The sequence below is a fragment of the Falco punctatus genome (assembly GCF_963210335.1).
Source record: "Falco punctatus genome assembly, chromosome: 5".
NCBI classification, from domain to species: domain Eukaryota; kingdom Metazoa; phylum Chordata; class Aves; order Falconiformes; family Falconidae; genus Falco; species Falco punctatus.
In genome coordinates this window covers 44,156,538-44,177,973 of record NC_137584.1, presented here as the reverse complement: position 1 = coordinate 44,177,973, position 21,436 = coordinate 44,156,538, and the positions used below count along the sequence as shown (strand labels likewise).

General features: G+C 34.8%; 1 protein-coding gene across 1 annotated transcript in view; it reads right to left on the bottom strand.

Annotated features, from left to right (window-relative positions):
* Window positions 1-21,436, bottom strand: part of ADGB (androglobin) — a 112,693-nt gene that overhangs the window by 66,328 nt on the left and 24,929 nt on the right. The window contains exons 6-12 of the mRNA XM_080388226.1: window positions 20,611-20,697; window positions 18,739-18,941; window positions 16,993-17,121; window positions 11,235-11,329; window positions 9,022-9,196; window positions 8,180-8,270; window positions 5,306-5,450 (exon numbers count right to left, since the gene is read on the bottom strand). Of these exons, the coding sequence (XP_080244352.1) occupies window positions 5,306-5,450; window positions 8,180-8,270; window positions 9,022-9,196; window positions 11,235-11,329; window positions 16,993-17,121; window positions 18,739-18,941; window positions 20,611-20,697 (925 nt within the window). The remainder of the gene's footprint in view (window positions 1-5,305; window positions 5,451-8,179; window positions 8,271-9,021; window positions 9,197-11,234; window positions 11,330-16,992; window positions 17,122-18,738; window positions 18,942-20,610; window positions 20,698-21,436) is intronic.

Below are 21,436 nucleotides of genomic sequence, written 5' to 3'. Positions count from 1 at the left end.
TTAAAAATCTAATATATCATCTATTATGCTTTAAAATCATTAACACATAATTGTAAAAATAATGGTAATTCATAAATGTATAGCTATCTTGCTACTTTTGAGGATTTGCTCATTTTTCAGCCTCCTAACATTAGTTACGTCATTATTTTATTCAAATCCACCAAATAATGTTTTAAAAATCTGATACTTTTATAAGCCCAGTATCCTTTTCTATTGTAGAAATGATGCATGGCAAATCTTTTCACACCAGTTATTTAATAAAAAACACCAGTCTTCTTCCAAATAGATATACATGTATATGGATATAATGGCAGGTAAAGGAATAAAGCTTCAAATACACCACTGTTAAGATTAAAAAAATCCATTTTGAATCTACCTCCAAAATGACAAAGATGACCAAAATACTTCTTAAGATTGAACCCTGTATTACATTTCTAGGCTTCATGTTGACCTGAGAGTCGTATCATCAAAGAGTTTTGCATCTACAGTCACTTGGACACAATGTTTTTTGCCTATTCCTGAGGCAGTGTTTTCACTACATGGAATACCAGTTCTTCTTTTAGCTGTGATGTGAGCAAAAGTAAGAGAGGTGCCTTCTGAAAAAAGGCACTGGTACAAAAGAACAGCTGCAAAGTTGTGCACAGACCGAGGTTTAGGAATGGCTTAAAAACATTGGATTACCAACTCAGCTTCTCTTTTATTCAGTCTCTAATGTTGGGAGCTGTCCCATCTGTATAAGCAAGCAGATACTTGTGGGTGCATCGGAAAGATTCTCTATACCACAAGTGTCTGAATTTGTGTCCCTCTTCTAATTCATGTACCTCATCTCATGTATACTTTTTTCCTGAAAAAATAAACAGGATTTTGCACAGGTTTTATGTATTTTGGACATTTAATTTTGTGCAGACCGAAGCAATTTTCAAAACTATAAAATCTGCGAAGAAAATTGAATTTTTCATTTTCTACATAGCCCTCCTGTTGACTCAATACCAATTCACTGGGCTTATGAAATACAGCCTCTGAAGGATTAGAATGAGGAAAAAAAAGGACTTGTTATGATACAAGTCCTGAATGTTTATAAGGAACATGAGAAAAGCACACAACACAGCATGTAAACTAAATAGACAGGGAACAGTTGTAAAGCAGAAGGCAAGACTGAGCTTGCATATATAAAAGGATGGCACTGAAGTAAGAAAAACTAGGTAAACACAAACATTGAAAAGCAAGTGTATTGTGTTTATATCAGTGGGAGAGAGTGGCAATTTTAACCCTTCTGCTCTAGAGAATAGCATTGCCAGGGAGCTTGGCGCTGAAGAAGCCAAAAAGGAAGATTGGAGTGTTCTGCTTAAGATTTCTGAATATAGCAATCAGGTCAGTCTATTAAAATCCCTAGTAGCCGCTGCAAATTCTGAGGGTAAACATACTTGGCTTAGATTTTTCTTGCTTTGTTACTGAGTCAACATTTCCTCAAACAGAATGCAAACAGCTTTCTTCTCAATGGAATTAGAGATAACTTGTGTTAAAGAATTCATCACAATTATGGAAGGGTATTCCAGTAGGCTTTTTAATGGCAGAGCTACAAGGAAATACTATTCCAGGATCATCTTTTTCTCAAGTGAGTTTGCCAAAATTACTGTTCCAGAAAACTGTAAGACACCGTGCAATTTACATATGACGACACTTTCACTTTTTTCCTGACCACAAAAATGGATAAGGAACAAAAATTAAAGAAAAAAAATCAAATTCTAAAATCTTTCTATTTCAGGAAGCTATTCTTCCACAAATAATTATAATTTTTTCCAACCAACTGGAAAAAGCCAAAATCCTACTTTCACATGCGTTTCAGCGCATCTTACATGTATAATTTACTTACCTTCCTATTGAAGAAAAATAAAAGCAAGCCTTTTCATTAAAGAACTGGGCCCTATTTTATGGAGGTTTTAAAAAAATTCACAACATTTATTTCCTTAATAATAGTGTGATTCAAGGTCAATTTAACTACCAAAAATAGATATTTTTAAAGATTTTTTTTCCTAATGCAAATCCACAAAGCTTTCAGAACTGTAAAATCAGAGGGGATGGGAAATTCAAGGCAAAAAAAGTTTGAAAAAATCAATAATAAAGCATTTTTTTGTTCTTTGGGAAGACGAGGGATAATGCCATGTCTTTCAACTTGATATTCTTCAAAGAAGGTATATCTGGCTCCTAAAATTTTATCTTTCATTTATCACTGGTCTCTGTTTCTGTGACAACAGACCTTAGGAACAGAGAAGCAGATATTCAGTGATGTAACTTCATACAGTTTACATTGCAGTGAATTGAAATATGCCAATTTTAACTTGCTGAGTGTCTGGCATAGCAACTGACTGAATTTCAGTCAGCTCAAAGCATAAAACTGCTGCATCCCAAAGATCTACCAAATCTATATCAAAGTTTTCAAAGCAGAGGTCTCCCGAATAGCAACTGCACAGTTTAAAATGGAGCCAAAGTTATTCACACTCAGGATACAACACAAAATTCTACAAATTACCAGTAATCTAGTGAGTTGACCAAAGTTTCTCTTTCAGTGTTTGCTTTTTAAATCGTTAATCAATTTTTTAAAAAAAGTATGAATGTATATTGTTATTTCAAGTTTTAAACCTATGGAAAGAAAGCTCCGCCATAATGAATCTCCCAGAGGTATCTATGTAATTTTGTTGATGTAATATGTGAAACTAAGATAGATCTGCAAGTTAGAAACATTATTTTCTTTTACAACACACAGAAATGCAGTCCTAGTTACATACTGCAGCTATTAATAACTATAGCATTTTCAGCTGAGTTTTAAATTGAGGCAAAAGTAAAGTTCAAGTATAAGTCAGTCAGCTGCTCATGGCTTCTTACATTTCACAGCTGAATCAGATCACCCTCAGACTAAGACACATACATATCTTCTTCCAACCATTCCAGTTTTATCAATGTCTGTCTTGTATATTTTCTTACTTGCCCTTGCCTCTCCATGACCACGTGTCCTACTGCAACAAACCAGCTTTCCATATTCACGTGGTTTTTACACTTTTGGACTAGGGAAGAAAATCAAAGTGATGTTCCAAACTACTTTTATGCTTACAGCACATAAATGTCTATAGTTTGTAAATAACTAAATCTATATCTGTACAGCTAGAGAGACTGAAGTCATACAACCAATAAGTATTATATATTTTAAAGATGCTACTTACAGCTCTTTTGTAATGATTTTCATAAGCTGCAATTATTAAAATGACTTTAAAAGGTGAAATATTAATGAAGTACTAATTAAACTATTGTTTAAAAATGTATGCAAAATACAAAATAGCTACATATATTTTCTATTGCAAAGAATTCTGCTTCACTACAGAATTGCCTTATTTTTAAATCATAAATACACAATAACTATATTCACACATGCATATTTTCTATATACACAATAGATACAGAACAGTTTAAAACAACTGAGTTTCGCATCTGAAATACAAAAATGATATGAGAGCATCTCTGAAGAGGAACCTATAAATATCCACTCCAAAAATTACATAGAAAATTATTTCCCTTTTACTTCAAAATCTACCAAACTAAATTCTCTTTTCTTTGTTCATGAAGATACCTTATTATATACTATCCTTAACAGTATGTCTTTGATCTTCAAACACATCTTGCAGCCCTACAGGAAGTCACTATAGATCAACCAAATACCACAAATGTTATCCCCAAGTAGATTTATCTGTTTGCCCAGAAAAGGACAGTAGAAACTTTAAAATTATTAGGTCATCTTTACTACAGGATTGTGCAGATAAGGATTTTCTTGCTTTTTTCCTTTATGCGGCACTATGGATGAATACATTTTATAGGTTCTTTTAAATTATTTTCTGTACTGTAATCATACTAAATGTAACAGATAAGGAAAAAGTAATCGCTCTTTGCTTGGGATAGAAAATAAATGTAGCAGGGAGAACTGTACTAAACATTTACAAGCTAAAATTACATCTTCCCCAAAATATAATTGGTTTATTGATTTGAACACAGATTTTGATTAGAACTTAATTAAATGCATTTGTATGTTGGGTAGACTGCTTTTCCCCCTCAATTTTTTTAAAGTCAAAACCAGAAATGCTACCAAATGTTCTTATGAGCAGTGTTAGCTGCAATACGAATGAAATTGAAGAGATACTGGTGCTGCCACGTTGAGTTCATTTGTAGGTATTGAGCAAATAAAGTCAACTCACTGGAGCTCTATTTGTTTCAATATTTATGTCCCTGTTTCTCTATTTTATAAATTATTTCTCTATACAAAATATTTTGCATGAAATAGTGTACTGTCCAGAAACTCTTTAGAAGTACACATTTTTCTCTGTTCAACATATAAGATTTAAATATTAGAAGGAGCATTTTGTTAAAGGTTTATCTAAAAGCAGACTTAGGTAGCACATGCACATACCAATTTAAAAACAAGGACAGTAACAAAGGAAAAAAACCCAAACCACCTCACAGTAGTTAGAACTGCCCAAAGGCATCCTAGTAATGTTTTACTGAACTTGGGTAAGATTCCTCTTATCTGTCTTGGAGAATTACAGTGGAGACTACTACTTAGTAACTAGCATTTCCTTAGGTGGCTTGGGCAATCTGTGGTCAGTGTGCTGCATCTAGTGAACCTGTCGGGAGGAACGTCGCTCTCATGATATCGCTCAGAAAGCCAGAGGGTCTAATTCACAGCTGAGGAATCCCTTACAAGGTAAAGTGAAATTTAAGAGCAGGCAAACTAATCTTTGAAGCCTTAACTCTTTTTCTAGATCTAGCCTGAAGTCTTTCAATTAAGAACCAAATAAGGATGCCTTTTTAAGGCATGTGTTTATGAAGTTTACATTTTTCAAATAGTCACGTGCCTTGGTACACCCTTCACTGTAGCCGAATAACAATAATCCATGAGGTAACGTTTATTTATAACAACACCTGACTATCTTCTTAAGATTCTCCCATCAAACTGATTTTAAAGAGCAAAGCCAAAATACTTCATAGCGTTAGCAATAGGACATTTAGAATGTGAGGTATAATTCATAAAAAAATTAGGTTAAACCAAAAAGTATTAGGAAAGATTTCCCACCCAGTACACATCAATGCAACTATGAAGTGGAAAGGGTAAGGAATTTACTTATATAGCAGGGGGAAAAAAAGCTTACTGAAAAGTCTTTAATACTTAAACACAAGTTTTTAAGTATTTTCTATTTTGCCTTTCACTGTTCTTTGGAATATAAAAATAGGTCAAGTTAAAAATAATTAGGAAAATTATTACCTGAAAATAGTCTTCTGCATTTGAGTGTCTCCCACTTTGATTCATATCCACATTACTGTCATTTACATTTTCATCTCTTTCAGTAACAGGAGGGAGACAGGATACAGAATGAAATCCTTTTTTGATGGTAGACTGTGGAAAGCGGCTAAATAATAGAAGAAAAATCAAACACTTTAATCCATACATTTACTTTCAAATGACAGTCTTCATAACTATTATTCTTAACAGAATTTTGTCAAAATAATTTGCATCTCCTTTATTTTGACAGATTAATAGGACAGCAGAAAATCTATATATGCATATATTCCTTATCATTACTTGGCTCTACACATACCTATGCTCAAAAGACTTGAAATGTTGCCTCCAACTGATTCTCAAAAAATGAAAACCTGTCAGCTGAGGAAAACCGGATGACAACACCAGAAGTGAATAAATTTATATGGCCCCCAGAAACAAAAAAAAGGAATTATAATGTGCACTACTTAAATGGAGGTAGAGAAAAAAAGTTGTGTGTCAGAATAGGTTTTTCTTTTCCCTCAAAACAGGTCTCCATAGCTACCATTAAGCTAACACACACAATAACCAAGGAAACCTGTGGAAGGCCTGTTCTGGCTGTAGTAAAAGAAAGCTCCGTTGCTGACTTCAGGGGAGGCAGAAGTACAAACTGATGGAAATATCAGTAACTGCTTGTTAAGTGAACTAGGAGAAGATCAAAACAATGTTACACACGTGCCAGTTAGACATGCATAAACATAATTGTGCTACTGCAGCAATAAACAACAGAAAAATGTAAGCATGTGTTATCTAGCCCTCTTCTTAAGGATTGAGGTAATGAAATACCAAGATTTTTATCAGTAATAGTCACAATTATCTTGCCTTTGAGTGTTTCAACGTATTTTATTAGAATAAAGGTAAGAGATTAAATAGTTTCAGTCCCAACTGTATATTAAGTCCCTTATCTTATTTGGGCAGCTATATTACTTTAATGAAATGCTAATACTTGTAATTTAGTTTTGGTTACTACCTGTTAATTAAATCACAAGACATTAAATTAGCTGATAGCCATGGAAACTTGGCACATTAATTAAACTGTTCTTGACAAAATGGGTCAGTTGACCATGAAACAACCCATTACATATGAAAAAACAACATAAAATATATTGTTATGCAAATAATGTAACATCTTAATTATTATTCTCTGATTCTTTTACTAACCTATTAATGGATATTGCCTAGAGCATTTTTATGGATTTCTACTCCTGCTATTTCAAAACAAACAGTAAGTAATTTAATGTATTTAAAACCAATAAAATGCAACTGTATCAGCAAAACAATGATATTCCCAGACTATTCAAAGGTCATTTCTTCCATGGACAAATGCTGCTATTTAAAAATAAAAAAAATATCTAACTAGTTTAATATCAACCCATCAAATCAGGATGGTCAAAATTCAGAAGCTGCCAAGTATGTAATTTATTCAGTTTACTTAGAGATGTACTTAACAAAAGGTGTACACCCTTTAAAAGATATACACGCCTCCAATAATTTACAAATTGTTGGACTCAGTCTGAGGAACAGAAACATCCTCCAAAATGACAAACATTTTGGTGCTCATTCGGTATATGATACATTCAATACTTCCTCTGTCAGGAGTTCAGTCACAATGAGAGATTAATGATTCTAGCAGTTGTCTACTGAATGTCTACATCATAAGCAGAAGCCTGACAGAAATTTGTTACGCAGTGGGTCATAGGAAAACAAACAAGGCCTTGATACACTTAAGGGTAAGCCTTTCTTTCTTGTCAGTGAGCAAGTATTATACTGAATATTGTCCAGAAGTCATGTATACATCAATTTCTGAAACTTCCTCTCTAAGGGAGGAATAAAGATCCTGGCTTTCAAGGGTTTATAAGACTTCCAAATAGTCTTTAAAAGGCATTTATGCAAAGTTGTGTTTTGAGCATGAACTTCACCTGCACTCTCAGGCTTCTTGTAACAACTATAATGGATAGAGAACAGCCTGTTTTATTCATAAACATTAACATTAATTGTTACATGCCAAATAGTTAATGCCCATTAAAGTACTGACTGGCCAGTCAATGACTTCCTTGTTACTGTGCAGGAATTGAAAAAGAGCAGTAGTTTGAGGAAAAATTTGAAAGACTTCATAGAACATTTCTGTTTCTGGTGGAAGCGACCTACTGAATATTCTGTAATTCAGGGCCCACTGAGTAGAAAAACTTGCAAGTGTTTTTGCGTGATAGAGCTCTCTGTCCTTCAACATCAGATGCCCTGAGAAGCAAGCATCTACCGAGGGGACTGGCTGTACAGGGTGTGACAAGTAGGAACCCACCCCTAAGCTGTGTGCACGTCCACCTCCCGGTGGCCCTTCTCACCAGCATGGAGATTAGCAGATTTTATGGAGCAGCATTTAAAGCTTTGAGCACCCCAACTTGCATCTCCAACAGGAGGTGCGTGCACATAGAAGAATCTGCACTCCTGAAAGAAGGCATGCTTGTACCCTGTGCCAGGAGGGTGCATATCATTGCAGCTGTACGTCTCTGTGTGCGTGATTAGAAATTCTTGCGATTAGTTATTAAAAGGTGTTCAGAATTTTGTAGGTGTTGGTTAACTTTTTTAAGCATCTAGTACAGTGGTTTTTCTGTTGTACTGCTGATATTGACCCTAGATTTACAGTTCACTGCCAATTAATTACGTGACATCAATAAATCAATACTCTCATCCTGATGTACTTTAGACTACATGAACTGAGCAGTTTTTCCCTGTGACACCAGTAAACAGAAGCCATCTCACTTCCACAGTGAAATGGACTAATAATACAATGGTAATGCTGAAACTACATTGAATACTTACATGTCTGTGGGTATTGTGGTAAGATTAGATTTGTAATTCAAAAATAGTCTAGAAATCTCAACATGTTCTTCAGGCTTCTTTACCACAGGCTCTAGAAAAAAGCAGCTTGTTAAATATATAAAGAAATATTTAATAGAATAATTTTGACAAATAATTCTCCTAGGTGATTCATCACCCCTAAATAATTCTCCAAATATCATTGCATACACTTGAAAGGAAGATAACAAACAGGGGTGACTAGGTCATGAAAAAGAAGTCCTTAATACTCTGATCCATATTCTGCAAGGTATTAGAAGTGTGCTTAACCTACACATAAGGTTTTCCAAATTAGCTCAAAACAACTGTGGCAGCATATTCTGCCTTTGCTTATTTCCTCTGTTTCTTATCCCAGTATGTTTTGCTAGCATGCCTTCATATTCAAGCTATCTCACATCATGCATTTAACTCCATTATGCAGTATAGACAAACCCTAGAACAAGTTTACCTCTGAAACTATGAGTTGCAGCAGGACTAGTTACATACTTTAAATGTTTAAAAGGTGTTCAGAAGCTTTCATGGCTTCACATCAGAGAGCTGATGCATTGCTTTGATAACAATCCCTCTTAATTTTCTCCAGTAGACTGATTTTTGGAGATAAATTAAGACACTTCCCAAAGCGTTTAAGAAATAATAGAGCTAAGGGCAAGTAATACAAAATTGGGGTGGGGTGCTGAGAGAGAGAAAAAGTAATCCCTAGGGAAGTTCCATTGAAATTAAACTAATGTTCTAAGTTTGGTCTTGAAAATGTTTATAATAATTAAAATGTAATTACAAATTTATTTTGGAGGTTTAAGCAGACAGACCTTGGGGCTCAGATGTCACAACAGTTTCCTTTTTCTGACGGAAAAGTTTCCAACGAGGAACTGGTGGTGGTTGTGGCGGTGCTGTCAGAGGACAGGACCTAGTTCTAGTGATCAGGACAGGATGGCTATATGTGTGGGTAAGCCCATATTGCCTCAGCTTCTCTGAAGAATCAGCCTACAAAACATAGAAAGACAATCTGAGTAGGGTCAGATCTTTCAAATCACCCATCTCTGACAAAGAACAGTATGCACAATCTAACTGCTTGGATAATGAATGAAACAAAAATAGTTCGCCTGACAAGACTATCCAGAAATATTCTAATTAGAATTTGATATTCAGCAGAATAAGTATAATTGAGTACTTAGAAGTATTTACATATATTTTACTTTTCATAATAGATTCGTCACTTTTTTCAACTTATTTATACAACCATATTGGGTTAGGTGCTACAGAGAACATATAAGTGAAGCAGAATGAAGATGTAAGAAACCAACAGTGACAATATTTTGATTTAAATAAACATATTTTAAAATACTTTTTCCATGGAAAAAAGTCCTTACTTCATGCTGAATTTAAAAAGCAGCAATTCTTAAAGCAGCTGGTCTTTTAGGTAACTTGTGAGATCTCCATAATGTAATATCACTTTGAACCAATAAATCATTAAAGTTAAACTGGCTAATTAAGAAAACACATTGAAGACACTGCAGCTGACCTGCATACCAAATCCCTTAGCAACAGACTTAAGAGCAATTTTAGATGTGGACATTGAGTGGTGCTCTTCCCATTAAAATAATAATGGTCCAGTATTTCACATTTTTTCACTATGGAAAGTTCTGTTACAAGATTTCTACGTCCTTTTTATTTTAAAAATACACCTTTTATTTGCTAAATAAACCACCCATAACTTATTGCTTTAACATGCTCATCAGCAAGTCTCTTGATTGCTCCTGCTCCCTGTCAAATGTACAAACTCTGCAAAGAATGTAGCTGTGGTTGTCAAGAGTTACATGAAAGGAGAGGATCAAATTAAACATGGTAAAGTACACAAGCAATATAACAGCCTCATTTGACCTCTGAATGTATAAAGATATATTACAGGAATGGTGTTTTTTAAACCATTTTAACCACAAGAAATCCACTACGCTTCTATGTTTAATTTCTGACAATTTCCGTTCTTCTGGCAGTTTTTACTAAAATACTGGTTGAGACATATAGATTCATCTGCCTCATCCTATTTGGTCTGCCATGCCTCTTTTTCAGTCATCTTTATACCCTAACACACTGAAGCCAAGTTTGAGACTCAAGATGTTAAGTGGCAGGAACAACAGATCCCTATGTCACCATTTTGTTTGATTTTTGATGACTTATTATTAGCAAAGAGACTGTATTGTTTGAGACCTTAATTAAAATAAAATCACAGAGAACAAGCTAGTCTTCAAAACAGCTTAAAATACATAACACAATTTAAAGAAAATCTAAAAAGAAAACGCAAGAATTACGAGCAGTAAGCATAACACCTGCAAACCGTTTGTGTAAATTTCTTTATTCTATGAAGCCTAACAGTTTCCTGAAAAGGCAGCTGAAATGTTAATGTTCTAATTACGATAAATATGATTTAAATGTACAAAATATTTGATCTAATTAATAACCAACTCAAGAAAGCGTGCTCTGGATTACTAATAGCTTTCTGCAGAACATGAGTGACTAAGTGGAAATTTAAGCATTGTTTTTTTTCCCAGCTGCATGATGTTATACTCTCTCCAGCTGCTTTCACCAGTTGCAACACCAATGATATATAAGGATGTAAACATGCTATTCCTTATAGAAAACATATTAGAAAATGTATATTGGAGAAGTCAGTAACTGTAGTCTTAAAAAAAAAATCATGTTTTTCAAGTAGCCCTAAAAATAATTAGGCTTTCCATTTAGAAGTCTCTCATCATGATGCATTTTCTAGTCCACAACTAGTCTCTCCTAGGAGACTTCAGCTTCTGGGATCCAGAGGAAAGTGGAAAAAACTGAAAAAATGAGCAGGCTGTGGCAAGAAAATGCATGTTCAGAATACAGATAAATTTAACTGGTTGTTATTACCTGGCGACAGCTTCATGACACTAATTTTATTTTATTTTTTTTACAACATAGATGCTACAAATGAAACTCCCTGATAATAAAGTAAGTAATGCCTTCCTGTTCTCAGAGCACAGAACCTTACCATCTGCCCTAACGAAAAAATATCCTCTTCAAACAAGTGTAGTGGTACACAGGCAGCATACACGGCCATTTCGGGCTGGGCTGGCACAGAAGACTCTACACAGAAAACATCAACATACCTTAGAACCGGGTAAGCTGTAAACAGTAAATAAATGTTATTGTATCTCACTCTAAATTATTCTGCTTTCTCTGCCTTATTTTTATTATTCTTTTCTTTTACTGACTATTATTTCATTGAAAACAAGAGCTCATTGTAAACTACTCAGAAGAGAAGCCATAGATGGAAAAAACTCATTGTTTTAATTGTTTTAATTCTTAATCTATTTAGGTCTTTGCATATTTTATTTCTTCTACACAAGTGAATAACAGAAACCACGACTTAGAAATGCAAAAGGTCAGATGTAGCTCTTGACATCGTTATTTTGCTTTTTTTTCAAAATTTAAAAATACTAGATACTAGCATGAAGAACACAATACACATCATCTGGGTAGATGAAATAAAAAAGCACCGATTGGTCAGTACTAGCTAAAGGCTGCTCACCAGTGAAACCAAAATTCAACCTTGCCAACAAAAGAATCAAAATCCAGTGCTCTGGCCACTTTTGCCATGGATATGAAGCTTGAGATAAACAGTTTGAGAAACAAAGTGCTTATAAACCAGGGTTGTTGCTCATACTTCTGCCAAGGAGATGGGAGAATGGAGGTGATGATGGCTGCCTCAGAAAGCGTGAGGGTATGACTCCATAGCTCTTATCCCACACCCTATGGGAGCTTTTTTTCTTTTAATTCTGCCATAGACAAGGCATAGAAGCAAGGGCATGTTCGCTTTGTTACCCCTAGGAACCTGTTGCACTAGGCAACCATGCAATCATCTCATACCTGTATCTGTGAAAGAAGCCATTGTTAATTCCTGAATGAAGAGAAACCAAAGCTGTCTGGCTGACAGCCAGTTCACTCATGCTAAAGAAAAACTAGAAATCTAAAAAAGACAGTATTAGAAACACAGGTCTGCAGTTTGACCTAAAAGGCAGCTCCAACAGAAGACTATCTATTTCTGTTTTCCCTTAGTCATCTAAGAAAGCATATGAAGAGCAGATTTCAGTACACAGGTTGTGACACCTGTTTTTCACCACAATGTCTTGTCTTTGTTCTCTTCAGCTCCACCTCAAATACAGGATAATTGCTTCCTACACTTAGTAAGTATTCAGCTGGAAGTTGTTCTAAGAATAGGTATTTTCTGTGAAATGGAATAAAACAATGCTATCTGCATATTAAGAAAAAAAAAAAAGAAAGAAAAGGGAAAAGAAAGGAAAAGGAAAGACAGGCAAGTGGCTGGAAAATACCAGACTCCATTTATTTAGACGGTTTGTCATATTTTTTTTCTTAGAACAGTAAGATCTCTCTGAATCTTAAATACTCTTCCAGAAATTCAATTACTTAATTAAATATCAACTGATGGTAAATCAGAGTTATTTTCCAGTGGATTCTTAATATTTGTCACTGCACGCTTGCGATTTCTGTATCAACCACAGCTCTTGTGTTAGCTGTGGGTTTCAATTTATTCAAAAGCAAGGCTATAATCTAGGTTTAATCTCAGTGTCTACTGACATATCTGATCTGTTACAAATATGGCAGTAGTAACTATGATGTCTTACACACTACAGAACAGTACGTGCCACAAGACACATCAGTTTCATTGCTTGCAGAAGTATTTATCAAATAAAAGTATCTAACCAAATACCAGGTGGAATGTAAAGTGGTCACACTCAGTCCAGATGGGTTGTGAAATACAATGTCTGCAGGACAGACAATAAACAGCAATGAACAAATTATTAGAGCATGCAAATGATTAACCAGGCACACCACATTCCCTTTAATAATACTATTACAATACTAGAAAGATTTTTTAGATTATGCCAGTATGTTTTAAAAAATAATATATTACTTGACCTTTTCTCACTGTACAAAAAGTAAGGAGGATGTATGCAAATTATTTGCCACCAGGTGTACTGTTGATTAGTGTGAAATCAGCATCTGGGGAAACTACTTAAGACCGATAGCCTTGATGAAAAATTTTATAACATATGGTACAACAAAAGAGATTCAACAAAGCCCGTTATTTATAGCCACCCATGTGGATTTAAGAATTCTATGGTGCTTTGCTGAAAAATTCTTGTAGCTGCTTATGTTTCACATTCATGGCTTTGCAAATTCATTTACAGAGAGCGAGTACTACGGAACCTGAACAAATGTTTCAGTCCCTGGTAGAAGGGAAAGTATCGTTTGAATTGATCCATGTAAAATATATATTCAGCCACTTAAAAAGACAGACCAGGAATTAAAATTACTAGTTTCAGTAGTTCTGAACTGTTTTTATTTTTTAAAAAATCATAGGTTTTGAAGACTCACAAAAGAATTTTCTCACTGTACCTTAATGTTTCTATTAAATATTGTTTTGTCAAACAGGCTGATGCTGAGTTTTAACTTTCCAAAACACTTCAATTGGCTTTTAATATCCTTCTTATCATGTATGCAGCTCTTATGTTAACCTCTGTGGTTGTGTTAGGCATGGATTAGCTTAGTCTATTGGAGGGTGGTTTTCTATTCTTCAGAAAAACGACATACGTGCTTTTCAGAATTGACATAAATATTACAGTGTGGTAATATGCATTTGAAAAGCTGGAACAAAATGCTAGGCTCTGGTCCCCACTTCTAAGTGAAAACTCTTTTGAATAGGCAAAGGAAAATGAAAAGAACTCTTCCAACACTTGTGTAATATTATAATATTGTGAAAATACTATTGTCTCTAATTACAAAACTCGTATCAAGGCACAATGAGACTTAGCAAAAATAAATGGCTGACTTGTAGAACAAATGCCCAAATACCTGGCTAATGCCCTCTCCAGTGGAATAGTATTCCCTTTCCAGCAGTTCAGAAATTATTAGGAAAATCATTACTCAAGAAACATAAATGAAAAGTGGAGTGGTGGTTCTTTATAGGGACAAGGGGCCTCAGTAGATCCTATCATATCATCATAAACACTTTTTATGGAATAAACTGACTCCTAGGAATGAAAGGAGAAATAGTTTTTGGAAGAAAAGCTGCTGAGTGGAAAACTGCAGATTGTGTGCTAAAATGGGCCAGGAGGAACACTTGAATTGTCTACAAAAGCTTCCCAAGGACTGGCTGGCCAACAAGCCACAGGACCAGAGAGCTGGTTGCTCTCAGGAAGAGCCCTGACTGCCCAGGTGAAGGGCTCCTTATTCTGCTGGGTCCATGCAACAGGATGAATAGAGAAAAAGGTCCAATATTTTGAGGATCCTGTAACTTTCGGGAGTGCAGTAGGCATTGCTTTGAGTACTTAAGTGATTCAGAAGTGTATCTATACATTTGTGTTGGGTCTGGCTGGGATGGAGCTAACTTTCTTCACAGCAGCCCATGTGGTGCTGTGTTTTAGATATGTGACCAAAACAGTGTTGGTAACAGATCCAAATGTGTCAACTGTTGCTGAGCAGCACTCACATAGCGTTAAATCTTTCTGTTTCTTCCTCTGCTACCCCAGTGAGCATGCTGGAGGTGGGTAAGAGGTTCAATACTACTGATTCTCTCTGCCATCCCACTGGTGGGGCGTGAGTGACTGGGTGGGGGCTTAGCTGCCAGCCAGCCTCAATCTACCAAAACATCATAACCCACACAAAACCAAAAGCCTGTAAAAGAAGTTTCCAAATACTTAGAAGTAACTGGTATGTCAATGTGTACGAAACTAAACAAGGTAATGCCTATATAATGCAATGAATACAAAAGGTTTTGCCATTTTAGAAATAAAATATCAACAATATCAAGAATACTTAAATACCTCTTTAGAAATAATTCACATTTATCACAGAAAGAACAATTCCCTCAAAGTCCTCACGCTCAACAGGCAGAGCAAAATATTGCAATAAGGAAATACATACTTTTATGGTGCTCAAAATGATTATTTTTTTCATAAGTGGCTTGAAAAGTAACAAAAAAAAAAACCCACGTTGTTGCATTTAGTAAAGTCACTGTTACAACATTCCCAAGAAAATTTGGAAACTTTTTGCAACTACTGCCTCAGAAGTCTGACTTTGAACCCAGCCCTTGTGTCTCATAAAGCCTGCAAGCTTCTTCTCTTGTGGCTACAAACTCACAACAAAAATGTGGTTGAATTCAGTATTATTTAAAACTGCAGTTCTGGGTTTTTTCCCTTGCAGTCCAACAATCTTAAATTATCTCACTGCCTCTGACTTTATAATCTCCACATTTAGTTCTGTTAAAATTCTTATCAAGTTTACTAGTTAGCTATCTACCTCAATCTTTTTCAAAACTCGTTCCTGGTTCAAGCCTAGGATGAAAGAGTTCTCTGACCATCGTATTTGAGCCCTAAACTAATAACCTTTCTAAATAACCTCTTCACTCTCTTTCAGAAAACAACATAAACTGTGCTTTAAATGGCAGAACAAAGATCAAAATGCCATGTAGTTTCTCATACAGAAACACTGCCTGATGATTTTTAATGTGCTTTCACTCATTTCACACAGTTTCTAGAATTCATCATTTGGATCCTTCTGCTTTGCCTTTGCTTTTTCTCCATGATGTGCTTGAGTACTAGTCACGTTCCTTCTGTTCACGTGGAACATCTCATTTCCTATTCCACAACTACCACCGCTAAAGCAAATTATGTTCCTGCAATACGTTTTAAAATGTATTGCTGTTTAACTCTTTTAATAGTATATAAGGTAGGAATGCAAATTAATATGATGACAAACAGCAATATCTGTTTGATATAAATTAAAATTATTTAAACCACTAATTTTAATCAGGATTTAAATCAAGAATCAGGAATCCAATTTACATAATGAATTGCATTCTTGTTATACATTTTTACTTTGTAGCTATTTCCCCAAAGACAGATGTTCTACCTACTCTTACGTCTTGATTTGCAACTAGATAATATTCTAGTTATTAAATGTTTCCTACTGCTAGCCAAATGGAAATGCTGCATGTATGCAAATATAAGCAACCACAAAAGCAAATCAGCTTAATGTACAATAATGAAGATTTTCTGTATTTTATGCTACTAAGCACAACATTTCTTGTTGACTGATTAGTTGAATTTATTCATATTATTCACTTGTGGTTTGTTTAAACCACATATTGGTGGTTTTTAAAAATAATTAAATTGAAATGCACAAATCAAGAATTAACTTTATTTTTATGATATCATGAATGTATCAATATAAAAAATAAATTCAAGTTACGTTTCCAGAAGAAAAGAAATTATTAAACAAACTGTGGAGTGATTTCTCATGAATATCTGTGGTCACCCTGCCCTTCAACAAAGAAGCATTTCTGCTTTTTCCAGCTGCAATTTACTGAATGAAGTAGATAAGTTACTAGAGAAGAAGGGAGGTTGGGGGTTTTTTTTAACAGAAAGTTTACTAGTAGAAAAAATCTTGGTCCTACATGACTGGCCAGCAACTTCAAAATATTCTGCATAGATTTACTTTACCTTTTGACATCAAACACAAACTATTGCAATATTATTCTTAATGTAATTTACAAGATTTTAATAGGTTAAAATGACTTCAGCCTGTAAAAAAACTACAATATTTTTAAAAAAATCAGTATATATAATCCCTTCCCCCAATTAAGTTCAAAACCAAGTAAAAGCAAAGCCCTTTGCTTTATATATATCTCCTGTCTGTATTTTTAGCTTCAAAAGAATAGGACTCACCTTCAGATAAGGCCTTAAGAGAACGCTGGCTTTCTGCCAACGTTCGTGAAGACTGCAGTGTTAACTTGTTTTTTTCTTTTTCTCCTTCTCTGCTTTTCTTCCTTCCATTCTCTCCCTGCTCTGCTTTTTCTATTAAGCAAAATAAAGATTAAATATTTTTCTTTCTCAGATACAAACTTTCAGTCATAAAGTCTCATATGTGTAAAATACTTCAATGACATTTTAGCTAAACTAAAAAAAAAAAATCAACAACAAACTATTCCAACTCAGAAGAGCTGTGAGATACAATAAAGAACTAATACCATTCAGTTAAAAAACCACCAACACTCTTAAAATGTAAATGCAGATTTACTGAGAAGGGGCCAGGAAGGCTTTGGTACCACCTTCCCGTTAGTGCACAACTGTCATGTCCCTATATAATGCTTGGGATTCCTGAATTCCTGGCACTGTGTTAAATATTTTCTTCATGTCCTTGCTCCTACGCATCAGTAACTTCAGAAAAAAAAATAATCTAACACAGATGAGGCATAAGTTCCCAATGGACATGGAAGAAGAAAGTCTCCCACCATCACTGCCTTCTTTCAAGCCTTAGAACTTAAGACTATAGGAAAATCCATTTCTAATGAAATTTCTAATTTCATTTCTAATGAAAAAGATCCCAAACATTAATAAAGCATCTGAACAGAGCTTGTGGCCTCAGAGATGGAGATTACAGAGCTGTATCATAACATAATGCTTCCCTTATTTTTAGCTGTTTCAGTTACTAACAGAATTTCTATGTCTTAAGCAGGATTAAATTTACAAAGTTTTCTGGGAATAAATTACAGCACCCTGTTAGACAAACAACAGTGCTGTTCCCGGGGGCTGCATCCCTGTGCATGTCCTTTCCAAACTGAAATATCTACTATACTGGTGGGTAGGTCATAAAATGAGAGCAAGAGTTCCTAAGAAGACAGACTACCCCCTCAGCCAGGTCTCTTCTAAGATTTTTGTAACACTTCTGATATTAGGACGTAGTCTTTGGGATTCAAAGTGTGGAAGGAAAGGATTTTTCTGAAAATCAAGGAAAAACCAGAAATTTTAGTATACGATTTGTACCTTCCAAAGACATTAGAAGTGTTGCGAAATTGCATCCATGCCTTCAAGTTAAAAACAAAAACTAAGAAAACTAGTCTCAAATACAGACACTGGAGAACAATACCCTGGAACAAGTAAGTTTCTAAACCTAAGGTTTTTCATTTAAATGGAAATAGGATGAGCAGCTCTTGAAGAAAATTAATACCTATACCTAGTAGCATAAACAGAAAAGCTGCTATAAATAAAAATGCAGGTAGACATTAGAATGTACTTATTAGGACTCTGTAGGCAATCACATTTTGTAACATCCATTATGAAATGTTTAATTTATTTATGGTCAGAGTAGTGTTGCCTTTGGGGAAACTGTAAGCTCTCTGATTGTTATGTCTCTGCAAGGAACCAGGCTTTAAAGAAACAGCTGTGACACAGAGCTGAACAAATCTCTGCCATAAAATGAAGCTTTTTACATAAAATAAGAGACTAGCACTGCTTCTAATGAGACCTACACTTAAAGCAAAACCTTTTCGAATTTACACCATTGCAACATGTTTGGTGAGACAACAAACATTGCCTGTGGCATAATAAAGATACACAAATTCTAAAGCCAGAGGTTATGCTAACTTTATTTACGTTTAGCCTAAAAAGATAACACTACTTAAAATTACAAACCTTTGCCAACTTTATCAGCTTTCTCAAGTTTATCTGACTGTTTATTCACAGACGGAACTTCATTCTTTAACTCTGAGTCTTTAGTCTCTTTAGGTTCTGTATCTGACTGAGGACTATCAAGTTCTGGAGTTTTCTTATTTGTCAACTTAAATTCTGGCACAATCTCTTTCAAAAAGCCCCACACTTTGTCCAGGTATCCAGGCCTTTAAAAAAAAAAAAAACAAAAAAAAAAACCCACAACACCACATGTATATGTCAATGAGAATGATATTTGTAATAAGAAAAGAAAGTGTGATGTTCATTTAGACAACACTATACTACAACTGACAGTCCAACTCTTCAAAAAGTTACTGAGTTATTTTAGCAAATAAACCACACTTGCCTGATTTCGTGCATCAGCCAATTTGTGAATAGATTACAGACAGACCCATAAAGAAACAGGTAGTTGTTAGAGAAGCATGTAAATAAAGAATCCATTCTAAAGATTTTAGTAGATAAAAGTTGCAGCAGGGAAATTGGCAGACCACTTTGCAGCTACACCAACTACAAGTTGATCCTGGCTCTGTACATTAAAAACCTTCCCAAAGGTACTTTCAAACTAGGTTTTCATAACTTTTTCAGCACAGGTACTTCCATGCCTCTTCCACTGATTCCACTAGCTACAACAACTTTTGATATGACACGACAGCTGCAGTCGTACTGTTTCTCCACAGAATCTCAGTGATTCCAGAAATCATCTAAAACTGAATGAATCATTCAGGGCCATGAATAACCCTCAAGCATGCTTACTGCATGGAACCTTTTTTTTTTTTTTTTTAATAAAATAATTGATTGTACAATGAGCTAAAGCCACCTTATACTACTATTGCAAAGACTCTGTGGTATTTGCATTTTCTTATTCCAGAACATACTATATCTGCAGTAAGTTCCAGGGTTGTCAATACTGGGTTTTGCTGTTGCTGTTGAAAAACTAGCTACATACAAAACCAAAATTTAGGTTACTTAGATAGGCTACATACAAACTACTGTAAGACACAAAATATCAAAAACTTAAATTGCAAGCATAGCTTGAGACATAAAAATTGCTGCAATAAGAGCTGAAATAGCCTTTGACTGAACTTATTTAATACTGAAATGCTGTTATAAAGAACGATTATACCTAAATAAATTATATATAAACCAAAACTATTTATTTAGGTATTCATTAGAATGTATACATCAAAAGGCAAAAAAGTGTAATTTTAAAAAGTCTGAATATTTAGTCCCTGTATCCCAGTTATTAATTCAATAAATGGAATGACAAGCTGCAAAATCAGAATGTCTATTCTTTAAAACCACAAAACAGACTTGAACCACACAGGAAAAAAGAAAAACATTATAGGTTGGAAATACTGTTTTTGACTGGAAATAAAAGCATATCAACGGTTCCAATTTGAAAGGTGAAAACAGCATACCAGCTGAAGTTGATTACTTCCAAATTCATTATAGTATACTTTCTATATGACATTCAGATTTCAAGTTATTAGTATTACTGGCAGACATTTTATATTTGTATACTACATGAAACAAAGTTTTCTCTAACTCTGTTTTCACCACAGTGTTTAATATTAGTTAAAAATAAATTAATTTTATGAAGAATAGGCACCAGCTTAACATGATAAATAGCTTTACAAGCAACTGTATGACCCACAAAGAAAAACACAATAAAATTGCATTCCTTGAAGGCATATTTCTCAAGTGCCAGAATTAAAACCCATACACTTCCCAAAACTGATGCTGACAACTTCTAGGGTTCAGCTTTATTTTTCATAATGCCTTATAGAATTAAATATTAAATAACTAATATGTAAACTGTTTAATAGAAGAACTTACTGGAGAGGAATAACTTCTGGTATCCATCCAGTCAGTGTATGAAGAACTGTAAATTCCTCCAGCTCTCTTCTTCCAGTTTCACATATACTATAAGACAAAAGCAGACGCTACACAGAATTGTAATATAACCAACTTGCAGTAAACTCTGTAGTCTACATTGCTTTCTGTAGGAGCAAAACCATAAATAAACAGAACAGCTTGCTGAAAAACAAGTTATTAACTGCAATTTCAGCAGTTTTCCAAACCACTGCTGACTACTAGCCTACAAAGCCAAACTTTTTATACCATTGGATCAGGTTCATTGTTTTAGCATTCCCTCCAATACAACAGCAGTTTCAAAATTGTTAGCAAGCATACCAAGTATACTGGCACACAGTTAAGCCTTTTTTCGCAGAGTTGGAGCTGTGGGTTTGAAATACCTCATGCTAGAAGGCGGGTATGAATCTAGAACTTTGATTTCCTGAGCAGCTGCTCTAACCCCCAGGTTATTATGCACAAGTTGGTTGTATTTCCAGTGTACCACACTCTTTCAAATTGATAGCACTCTCCAGAGAGATTTCTGTCTGTAGATCCTGAGAGGACCAAGGTTAAAGATGCCAGTGCTTGGCCACAACTAGCCCTTGAGCTCTGGAGAAATGCAGTGTTTCAAACACATCCCTGCAAACAGTTTCCTAACAGGCAGCTCTAGGCAACTCCCTAGCCTGCATAGAAGTACATAAGTTATGCTTCTCAGAAGCATGGTCTAGATATGACCAAAAGAGGGAAGCTTGACTACCCAGATCAGTGTTTTGAATTATTTTCTGAAGCTTAGTCGTTTAAACACTTG